The following is an 11,766-nucleotide window of genomic DNA, read 5'->3' as shown; positions in this document are numbered from 1 at the left end:
CCCTCTAACCGGGACCGCGGGACATGTCACCCAAATCGTGACTGTCCCGCGGAAATCGGGACGGTTGGGAGGTATGCCATTGTGAGGTGACGTGGATTCTGCGCCAAAATCCGCCCCCTCTTGCCCCGTGTGAACTAGCCCTTATGATGCATGTTTTCCCAGCAGCTTTCAATGTTTGCAATGGAAATCAGAAGGCGTACTGCAATTTCAGCCATAGAAATCACCCTATTTTGGCCAGTTTTGGTCCATTTTCCACAAACCCAGTTTTCAACCGTTAAAGCGATTATCTGTTATGAAATTTAGGTGGTCCTTTCCTTATATATATAGTATTAGCTGGTTATAATATGTGTACAATATACATACCAATAACTAACATCATTGTATTACGGTGTATGCATTTAGCATAAAGGGATAGTATCAGAATGTTCTGAATGCATCAGCGCCCCCTCATGGCTGAAATTAATTGAAGCACACACCTTTTTGCTATGTTATTACACTCTGTGTTATCCAAGGGTACAGATGTGTCCACCTTTACCTTAGTTCAAATTTGGTTAAGGACTCCTATTTCTCATAAAGTCAATTCAATACAATATGCCAACATGTTAAATGAAACCTTTAAAAGGCTGCAGTTAACAACACAACCACATGGTGGCAGTGCATAAACACATAGAGAATATGATTTACTCCCATATTTCCCATAATCTAATTCATTATAGCAAAACAATATTGTCTTGAATTACTAATCATCTCTTAAAACAAACATCTAGACTTGTCCAGCCTAAAGGAAAGGTGAGGGAGGAGGTGTAATAACCCTTATATACTGAATGACCTCAGTCATTATAGCAAGTCACATATGTAAATGTGACATAGTTATTAGTTATTTCCACAAAAAGTTATATCAGTTCGATAGAATATATATATATATATATATATATATATATATATATATATATATATATATATATAATTTCCCTAATAATTATTTTAGGGTTTTCAGAAATTTATTACACGAAATGACTTATGGAGTTTTTCGATAACACATTGATTTCCCTTACAGATCAATCATGTTCCCTCGGGTGTGGTGGGTTTTGTTCTTATTACATGCCCAGACTTCTGTGGCCCAGAATTATTTTGAAGACAGAAGAGTTGGAAGATACAAACCCAAAGCATTAATATCCGGCCCGGTGGAGAAGATTCCCAGCCTCAGCGAACAAGGTATAAACCAAGGGATTCCTAAACAATGGAGATAGATAGATAGATAGATAGATAGATAGATATTTGATTGATTGATTGATTGATAGATGATAGATAGATAGATAGATAGATAGATAGATAGATAGATAGCTGAATGGATAGATAGAGATAGATAGATAGATAGATAGATAGATAGATAGATAGATAGATAGATGATAAATAGATATAAGATAGATAGATAGATGATAGATGGATAGATTGCAGTTTACAATAAAAAACTAAATTACCAAAGTGTAGCTATCCTATATACTGTATATATATATGCTTTATATTAAAAAATGATGATGAATGGTGAATAATAGAAAGATACTCTATGAGGACCTCAGTGTATGTCCTGTCATCTCATTGCAGATGAAGACTGCCTTCTGGAAATGGCCTTCCTCCTGGACAGTTCAGAAAGTGCCAAGGAGTATAATCATAACCAGGAGAAGAGATTTGTTTTGCAAATGGTGGACAAGCTAAAGGGTATTCAGCTGGACTCCAAGAGGCCCTTCAGCTGGAGGATGGCGCTGTTACAGTACAGCAGCACGGTGCAGATAGAGCAGACGTTCAGAGACTGGAGAGGACCGGACAACTTTAAAGCTCGTATTGGTCCCATCACATATATAGGTCATGGTACATTCACCTCCTACGCCATCACCAACCTAACCCAGCTGTTTATGAATGAAGGTACACACAAAAGCGTGAAGGTGGCCATACTGATAACCGATGGGGTAGACCATCCCAGAAACCCTGATATATTTGCTGCTACTGCTAATACCAAAAACCACGATATTAAGCTTTTCATTGTTGGAATGACATCCGTAGCTAAAGAGGCTGCCAATGCTGCAAAATTGCGTCTCCTGGCTAGTGTGCCTGCCACCAGATTTGTCTCCCATTTGCAGGAAGCTGATATGGTGGATAAAATCCTCAGGGAAGTGGTAAGTAACCATGTGACTATCATGAGTTCATTTATAAATATCTAAAAATGCTATTTCACTTTGCATATTGAAAATACCTGCCACATGCATGTCCATACTCTATTGCCCTATGCCACATAGTGCATGGTTACTTCTCCGTCAATACATTATATCCCATCATTTTCACTACACATCGCTTCCACAACATGACCACTTGGCGTATCTCTTTGCTCTAACATGCTGTCTAATGCCTGTCGCTAAGTAAAGTCTGTAAAGATGAAGGAGGTAAAGTCCGCAGCTCTTGTTCGTAAAAAATATCAACTTTTATTCTATCATTTTAAAAATTTTGACAAAAGATGTCATACAAAAAGAAGTGAAAAAAGAAAGAAAAAACGTGAAATAAAACACATCAAGAGATCATATCTCTGGCTTGGCTGACGCGTTTCGAAACCGCAAAGGTTTCTTAATCATAGCCTGGTGTATGGCTTTCATGTAAGGCATACACCAGGCTATGATTAAGAAACCTTTGCGGTTTTGAAACGCGTCAGCCAAGCCAGAGATATGATCTCTTGATGTGTTTTATTTCACGTTTTTTCTTTCTTTTTTCACTTCTTTTTGTATGACATCTTTTGTCAAAATTTTTAAAATGATAGAATAAAAGTTGATATTTTTTACGAACAAGAGCTGCGGACTTTACCTCCTTCATCTTTGCAAGTGTTTTTCTTCTGAAAGTCCGGAAGAATTAGGTCGTGCACCTTGTATCGTATGGTGAGTCATATAACTTTCTTTTGCTTTTTTGGTATACCAAGTAAAGTCTGTCTCTAGTAACAGAGATACTGAGATCAATCACAAGAAAGAAGGAAAGGGCTTTGCTTTCATAATAACAAATAATGCTCTACGCCTTTTGTGTAAACCTTCCATCTTCAGAATGTACAGTATCCAATGCAAACCCAGCTCCAGTATCCTGGCTCTACCTGCAGCCACAACTATCCTGTGTGTCCTAGAAGGCATGGCACATTGTACTGCCATTACTATTGCTACTTCTATAGTATCACGTGTGGGGACTGTGAGGCAATGCAGCAACACTATGTACACAAAATTGATACATTGTCTCAAAGTCCCTGCACATGTGATACTATAGGCCGTAATAATAGTATTGCCAGTACAATGTGTTAGGACACACAGGATAGTTGTGGCTATAGACAGACCCTGCACAATGTATCGGCGTTAGCTTTCAATGGAAGACAGGAAAAGGTTAGTATGAGAGGAAATCTGCTGATCCACATTGGCCACTGCATGTGTCACACGAGTCCAGGCTCCTTTATACAGTCAGTCCTTTTTTTCGGATGTGAGTGAAATGACAGATACACTTTAAGCATTAAGTACAGGTATACTACCTGAAGAAAGAAAACGATCCTTAATTTACATCTATTTGACTTACTTCTTATGCACGTTTCAAGAGAACACGTTTAGCCGATTTAGTTGGGCAAATGTAAAGGGCTTTTCCACTTTTTACAATCCTTTTCATTATGAGAGTCCCTGGAAAATAAGTTCAATAGTGCCAGAACCCTCACTGATCAGTTCCAGGACCTTCGCTGATCAGTGCCAGGACCCTCGCTGATCAGTTATCAATTCCCCAAAGCACCACCACAGGGTACAGGGTATTACATCATTCTCAATTAAATCAATGAATTGTCTGTGTCCTCCAAATGAAGAAGCTCTTGTCCCTGCGGGAGGGACCCCTATTTAGAACCTCTATAATGTACCATATTTATTGCACGTTATGTCTTTCTAAACTAGAAAACTCTTTAAAAATTAGCCTAAAGCTGATCATACAAAATCCATGAACGTCCATTTGCTATGGCCAATTGGTCTGCCATTACATGGTCTGCCATTGTATCATTGTTGGCAGTCAATCACCATATTTGTTTATCTGTCACCTGATAGGTAGTTAGGGTTCACATGAGTAAAAATTTGCAAAATAATTGTTTGTACTTTGTTAACGGGCCCCCATTACTGAGATTAGCTTTTGTTCCTGGTATGCCAATGAGGGGTATCACCATTGTTCTTATTGCACCAAAAAGCCATGCTTTGCAGCACCCATCCCCTCCATGAAACACCCCTGTGGATTTTATGTGATGAGTGCAATGATGACAGTAATGTCCTCATTGCACCAAACAGGATCAGGAAAAAGCTTTTTGCCCATGTGAGTCCTGGCTATCTGACTATGCTTATAGCTCAATACGGACTGTTTTGTTGATAGACACCCTATAACAACTAAAGTCTTCCCCCTTGATTGATGGCAGGATTGTTCATATGTTCCAATCAATTGGACAGCTGCATTATGGTCAAGGTGCATATAGGGAATGGCCACAAGTTCTGGCATCCAAAATCCGATCCCTCCACAGTGGCCAATGACTGTACAAGTTTGAAGGTAATACCAATACTACTTTCATACAGTCATTGATCATTGGTGGCACAGATTCGGGTATACATGGTTGCTAGAATGTGTGGCTATTTGCTTACATAAACTAATGACTGCTCGTTCTTGATCACTAGCCCATGTAAGCCATAGATAAATCAAGATCATCCTGCAAAAAACAAGCCCTTGTACAGCTACATCAATGGAACATTGGAAAATAAGATGTGTCTGTCACCAGAAAACTCAATATATCACCAGACATAGCGCATGGTGGGGGTCATTATGCTGTGCACCCTCATACCTTTAGATAGTCCAACAGAGGCGCAATTGAAATGAGGTTCAGGTGTAATGGGGGTATACTAGGGTGTGAGAATTTCAAACCTGGATGCAAAGCACTGACAGGTCCCATTGCACTTCAATCTCATTTGCAACGATTTTTCCAAGGAAACGGTGAATCTACTGGGCTATGTAAAGCTAGGATATACTCAGCACAATGTCCTCTGCAATGCACCGTGGTTGGTCTGATGCTACGTTTTCTGGTGACAGATATTTAACCGTCCTCAACACTGTTTAGTTTCCTAAAGGAATTTTTTTTTCAAATGATGTACCTGTAGGAAGTCTTGTTTTTTGCTGGATGAGTTATATTTATCAATGGCTTGATTTTTATTAACTCATTTGGTACAGAGGACTAGACCATGTGATCTTCTCATCTTCAGGAGAAAGTGGGGATTACTAATCATACCTATGGGGCATACGTATTAACCTCTTTTGGATTTAGTGTACGTGAGTAGAACACATGCCTCACCTACGTCAGACCTAGCCCAAAGCATTCTGCTGGTTCCAGCAATCCACCATAAATCCTTAGAGATGAGCGAACACTATTCAAAACAGCTGTTTGGAATAGCAAGCTTCCATAGAAATGAATGGACGTAGCCGGCACGCGGGGGGTTAAGCCGCCGGCTATAGGAGCGTGCTATTCGAAAAGGCTGTTTCAAATAGTCTTCGCTCAGTTTAGTAGATCTTTATTGGCTCAAAGCTTCATTTTTCAAGCAGTTACAAGGTCACACTTAGGCTGACTGCAGCCACTGCTATGGAGAACTACCTGCATATTTATATATACCGCTAGTACATACAGTAATATCTGCTTGTATCTTTATGCACTTAGCTCCCCCTGGTGGTGGCTGCTATGACTGTGAGGCAAAACAGAAAAAACAGTGGTGAATAGAGTTGAGCCAATCTTGAGATTTCAGCATTGATTTTAAAATCCGATTTCCGATCATTTTCCAGCTGATCCTGATCGCGATTGTGAAATTTGCTCGATCGCCGATCACAATCCGATCTTTTCCAATCCCAATTGAGCTGATCTTGAGATTTCAAAATCCGATTTCCGATCATTTAAAGCCGATCACATGTGCTGATCATTTCTGAAGGCATTCTTACTTTTCCCGCGGCTGCCTAAAGCTTTTGCACATCAGTTTTTAGGCGAGATGTCTCCTTGCACTAATAGAATGATGGCTCAGAGGTTGTAATATAATGAGAATTACTATTATACTCAGCTTCTATAGTATACTTGTGCGTCCATTTTTTCCATTGGCTGTTTGATGCTTATCCACTTTTCCTATCGGTTATCCGCCATTCATTGTCCTCCTAGATAACCTCACAGGTCAGCAGGTTAAGCCATGTATGTAGATTAGTATCAATGATAAGCATCACATGAAAGTATCAGAAAATGTACACATGGTAAATATGTTAGACTGTGTCAAAAGCTTTATCCCCCTTATAGGCCACTGATTACTTTTTTTTTCTTTTTGCAGAAAGAGCTTGCAGAAGAAGGGGTAAGTTTATTTCTGCTGACTACATAGTATGGAGAACTTTTAGAGAATCTGAATCTCATTGTCTAGTATTAAAACATACAGCATGGTATAATACACTTATATTACAGATACTGGAAAGATAGATGAATAGATACATGCAAAATAGTGTTGAGCGAATAGTATTCGAATAGTATTTGTGGAATACCTCGCTCCCATAGGAATGCGTGTAAGCGACCGAACACCAAGGAGTTAAGCACAGTGAATATTTGACGGCCGCTAACACGCATTCCTATGGGAGCGAGATATTCGACGAATACTATTCGCTCAACACTAATACTAAGATAGATAGATAGATAGATAGATAGATAGATAGATAGAAGAAAGAAAGAAAGAAAGAAAGAAAGAAAGAAAGAAAGAAAGAAAGAAAGAAAGAAAGAAAGAAAGAAAGAAAGATACTGGAAAGATAAATGAATAGATAGATAGATAGATAGATAGATAGATAGATAGATAGATAGATAGATAGATTTATACTGGATGGATGGATGGACGGATGGACGGACAGACAGACAGATAGGAGATAGATACTGGAAAGATAGATGAAAGAAAGAAAGAAAGAAAGAAAGAAAGAAAGAAAGAAAGAAAGAAAGAAAGAAAGAAAGAAAGATGGATAGATACTGGAAAGATAAATGAATAGATAGATAGATAGATAGATAGATAGATAGATAGATAGATAGATAGATAGATAGATTTATACTGGATGGATGGATGGACAGACAGACAGATAGGAGATACAGTCCTATGAAAAAGTTTGGGCGCCCCTATTAATCTTAATCATTTTTAGTTCTAAATATTTTGGTGTTTGCAGCAGCCATTTCAGTTTGATATATCTAATAACTGATGGACACAGTGATATTTCAGGATTGAAATGAGGTTTATTGTACTAACAGAAAATGCGCAATATGCATTAAACCAAAATTTGACCGGTGCAAAAATATGGGCACCTCAACAGAAAAGTGAAATTAATATTTAGTAGATCCTCCTTTTGCAAAGATAACAGCCTCTAGTTGCTTCCTGTAGCTTTTAATCAGTTCCTGGATCCTGGATGAAGGTATTTTGGACCATTTCTTTCTACAAAACAATTCAAGTTCAGTTAAGTTTGATGGTCGCCGAACATGGACAGCCCGCTCTCAAATGATCTGAAAACAAAGATTGTTCAACATAGTTGTTCAGGGGAAGGATACAAAACGTTGTCTCAGAGATTTAACCTGTCAGTTTCCACTGTGAGGAACATAGTAAGGAAATGGAAGACCACAGGGACAGTTCTTGTTAAGCCCAGAAGTGGCAGGCCAAGAAAAATATCAGAAAGGCAGAGAAGAAGAATGGTGAGAACAGTCAAGGACAATCCACAGACCACCTCCAAAGAGCTGCAGCATCATCTTGCTGCAGATGGTGTCACTGTGCATCGGTCAACTATACAGCGCACTTTGCACAAGGAGAAGCTGTCAGGGAGAGTGATGAGAAAGAAGCCGTTTCTGCACGTACGCCACAAATAGAGTCGCCTGAGGTATGCAAAAGCACATTTGGAGAAGCCAACTTCATTTTGGAAACAAAGATTGAGTTGTTTGGTCATACAAAAAGGTGTTATGCATGGCATCCAAAAAGAAACAGCATTCCAAGAAAAACACTTGCTACCCACTGTAAAATTTGGTGGAGGTTCCATCATGCTTTGGGGCTGTGTGGCCAATGCCGGCACCGGGAATCTTGGTAAAGTTGAGGGTCGCATGGATTCCACTCAGTATCAGCAGATTCTTGAGAATAATGTTCAAGAATCAGTGACGAAGTTGAAGTTACGCCGGGGATGGATATTTCAGCAAGACAATGATCCAAAACACTGCTCCAAATCAACTCAGGCATTCATGCAGAGAAACAATGACAATGTTCTGGAATGGCCATCCCAGTCCCCAGACCTGAATATCATTGAACATCTGTGGGATGATTTGAAGTGGGCTGTCCATGCTCGGCGACCATCAAACTGAACTGAACGCGAATTGTTTGTCCAAAATACCTTTATCCAGGAACTGATTAAAAGCTACAGGAAGCGACTAGAGGCTGTTATCTTTGCAAAAGGAGGATCTACTAAATATTAATGTCACTTTTCTGTTGAGGTGCCCATACTTTTGCACCGGTCAAATTTTGGTTTTATGCATATTGCACATTTTCTGTTAGTACAATAAACCTCATTTCAATCCTGAAATATTACTGTGTCCATCAGTTATTAGATATATCAAACTGAAATGGCTGTAGCAAATACCAAAATATTTAGAACTAAAAATGATTAAGATTAATAGGGGTGCCCAAACTTTTTCATAGGACTGTAGATACTGGAAAGATAGGTATATGAAAGAAAGAAAGATGGATAGATACTGGAAAGATAGATGAATAGATAGTCTCTCTTACTGACTACTCTTTCTTTGCAGTGTCGTCAATCTCCGGTTTGTACCTGTGAAAAAGGTGAAAGAGGACTTCAAGGAGCTCCTGTAAGTGCAGCGCCACATTGTACTGGCGGTATTATTTTACTGTGTTGGGGACACTAAGGGGAATAACACTGTGTGGGAGATATGTAGGGGACATTATAATGTGTGGGGTTTACTCAGAGCATTATATTGGGTGTGACATTAATGTAGCATGGTCATGGTGAATTTACAGTGGGTGATGGTGCTAGGTGAATTTTGATATGTGCTACATCTGGGTGGATGGATTGCATATGATGTTGTATCTTTTAGGCGGCATATACATGATGCAATTGGGGTGCAAAGCTACATATGAGAAAACGCAGGACTTTTCTCTATGCCGCTGCTTTCAGTATAAAAACAGCGGACACCTGTCAGACTCCACTATAATCTATGGGGTCTGCCGATGTCTGTGGGTAACCGCTGCTTTGGTGGTTGGACTCTCCATTGTTCAGGTCCCTCTAAGAGCCTTGTGCAGATGTGAATCTAACTTTACCTATAAAATAAAATAAAAACTGCTTTAAAAATCACATGAAAACTGCTGTTAGATCATCTCATTAGACTTGAAACATTGCTTATTATCATACAATCAGGATTTTTTTCCATTTCCTAGGGTAAGAAGGGTCGGCCCGGTGACGATGGTCTTCCTGGACAGAAAGGCAGTAAGGTATGGAAATCTTGTAACCTATACATATAGGAGAGATTTAGAGAAAACACTTGCTCTACAATATATACCTATATTTATTTTTGTATATTAAAGTGTAACTCCAACTTTGGACAAAGCTTAATTTAAGGCCCCAAATTATGGCTGAAATACAGTTTAAAGCTAGGACTATAGTATAATGCCATTACTTTTCCACTGTTCTTGTATAAAACAATGTTTAAAGATGTATTCTGGTCTAAACATATTAATGCCCTATCCAATATTAACTTGGTGGGGGTCTGACGTCCAACACCCCCACCAATCATCTGTTCTCAGCAGCTGATACACAGAGAATAGAATGGGAAGCAGACAGCGCTGTTCTTTGTGTAGTGGCCAGACCAGGGTATTCCACATCAGCTCCCATTCACTTGCATAGGGGCTAAAACTGCAGTGACTCAGTTCACACACTTTGCTTCTGGCTCCATTTTTTGTATATCAGCTGCCAAGAATAGCTGATCGGTGGGGGTGCCAGGTGTTAGACCTTCACCAATCGGATACTGATTACCTATTCTTAGGATCCGTCATCAATCATTTTAGCACTTTCCAGTGAACTGCAATCTTCTCTAGTCCTGTAGAACAGAACGGGGCCCTTCATTCACTTTATAAAGTCCCTGAATGTCTCCTCAGCTTGTCATGTGATCGGCACACTGACCTTCCAATTCACACACTAACTGGCAGTCTCTTTTCCTATGTAAATCTATGTTAACCTATATGTTATGCTTCCAAAGACTTACATAGAAATCAGGAAATTCTGGTTGATGTGTAAATTGGCAGGTCGCTCTCCTGATCACATGACCATCCGGGGACTCAATCAGGAGCTGTAGGACGTGAACGATGTGCTCAGCTAGTGACTGCATCATTCACTTTACATTAGCAGGCCGTAAATTCATAGTTCATATCTTCATAGTAATTTCATAGCCATATATTTATAGGGAAATTGTCACATTATACATGTGCTCCAATCTGCAGGCAGCATGATATAACTTCGGAGTTCAGCAATTGAGGAATTGATATATATCAGGGGGAGGGAATAGAAATGAGCAAGTAGTGAAATATTCCAGATTCGTTTCGAGTAGAGCCTCAATATTCGACTACTCAATCAAATATGGAATCCCATTATAGTCTATGGAAAAAAACTCGTTTCAGGGGAAACCACTATTCGACTAAAGGAGAGTCACCAAGTCCACCAGTAGCAGGAGGAGAGTGTTTAGGAGGAGCGAAGTGCAGCTAAAGCGCACGGGCCGGTTCACATTAGTGCTTGCCTCCCGTCCGGAAGGAGTCCGCAGGAGTCCCCCCCCCCCCTCCCCCTGCAAGCGCTGGACAGTTAAGCACACGGACCCCATAGCATATAATGGTCTCCGTGTGCTTGCAGCGCACTGCCCGTACGAATGATTCTTTGCAAACAGGGAAAATAAATAAACCTTCACTTCAGGCACAGAATAAGCAAAATAAAATATAGCCTTAACTTCAGGCGAAAACATCAAAGAAAACCCTGCTTGTCCGAGCACTAATTAAACTGTATAGCACTAAGTATATGTGTGGCTTACTACCCACCGCAAAAACAAACAAAATATTTCAGGACAGACCCAGACTCTTCCTCTCGCTCCCAGGATCTACACTGAAGAGTTGGTTCTACAGCCTTTCATGGCCCAGCAATGAGCCCAGGACCTACACCTGGGGCTGAGGCCTACTCAAGACCCAACCTAGACCACACATAGGTCAGAAACCTGGGGGAGATATAGCAGGACTCCAGCACTCTGTCTGTCACCTTCTCACAATATTTATATGCATATACATAATGAAACTAAATTTTTTTTTTTAGAAATCACCCAAAATTCTTACAACTTTAATTTTAGAAAATAAGTCCAGAATTTAATATTTACAATTAATATTTAGTGAAAATAGACAGAAGTAACAGATTCTCTATAACCAATATTGTCATTTCATTATAGAACCCCATTCATCTCAACTATAAATTGTTACATTATATAACATACTCGTATCCAAAATTAAACTTCTGAACAAGATATCAATGTGGTGTATTTTCTTCTTTTTGTTCCTTGCAGGGTGAATCTGGTCTTAATGGTATTCCTGGAAGAGACGGTTTAGAGGTAAAATTGTAAAATCACACTAAAAGAAACATATTGTATTCCAAGAGACTGTC

At 39.5% G+C, this 11,766-nt stretch overlaps 1 protein-coding gene across 1 annotated transcript in view; it reads left to right on the top strand.

Moving 5' to 3' along the window:
- Positions 1 to 1,064: 1,064 nt before the first annotated feature.
- The window catches only part of COL28A1 (collagen type XXVIII alpha 1 chain), a 40,650-nt gene continuing 29,948 nt past the window's right edge, over positions 1,065 to 11,766 (top strand). Inside the window, exons 1-6 of the mRNA XM_075285461.1 lie at positions 1,065 to 1,215; positions 1,606 to 2,174; positions 6,390 to 6,410; positions 8,867 to 8,926; positions 9,513 to 9,566; positions 11,669 to 11,713. Coding sequence (XP_075141562.1) covers positions 1,065 to 1,215; positions 1,606 to 2,174; positions 6,390 to 6,410; positions 8,867 to 8,926; positions 9,513 to 9,566; positions 11,669 to 11,713 — 900 coding nt within the window. The remainder of the gene's footprint in view (positions 1,216 to 1,605; positions 2,175 to 6,389; positions 6,411 to 8,866; positions 8,927 to 9,512; positions 9,567 to 11,668; positions 11,714 to 11,766) is intronic.

Source organism: Leptodactylus fuscus, chromosome 8 (genome assembly GCF_031893055.1).
Source record: "Leptodactylus fuscus isolate aLepFus1 chromosome 8, aLepFus1.hap2, whole genome shotgun sequence".
NCBI classification, from domain to species: Eukaryota; Metazoa; Chordata; class Amphibia; order Anura; family Leptodactylidae; genus Leptodactylus; species Leptodactylus fuscus.
This window is presented reverse-complemented; position numbering and strand designations above follow the sequence as displayed.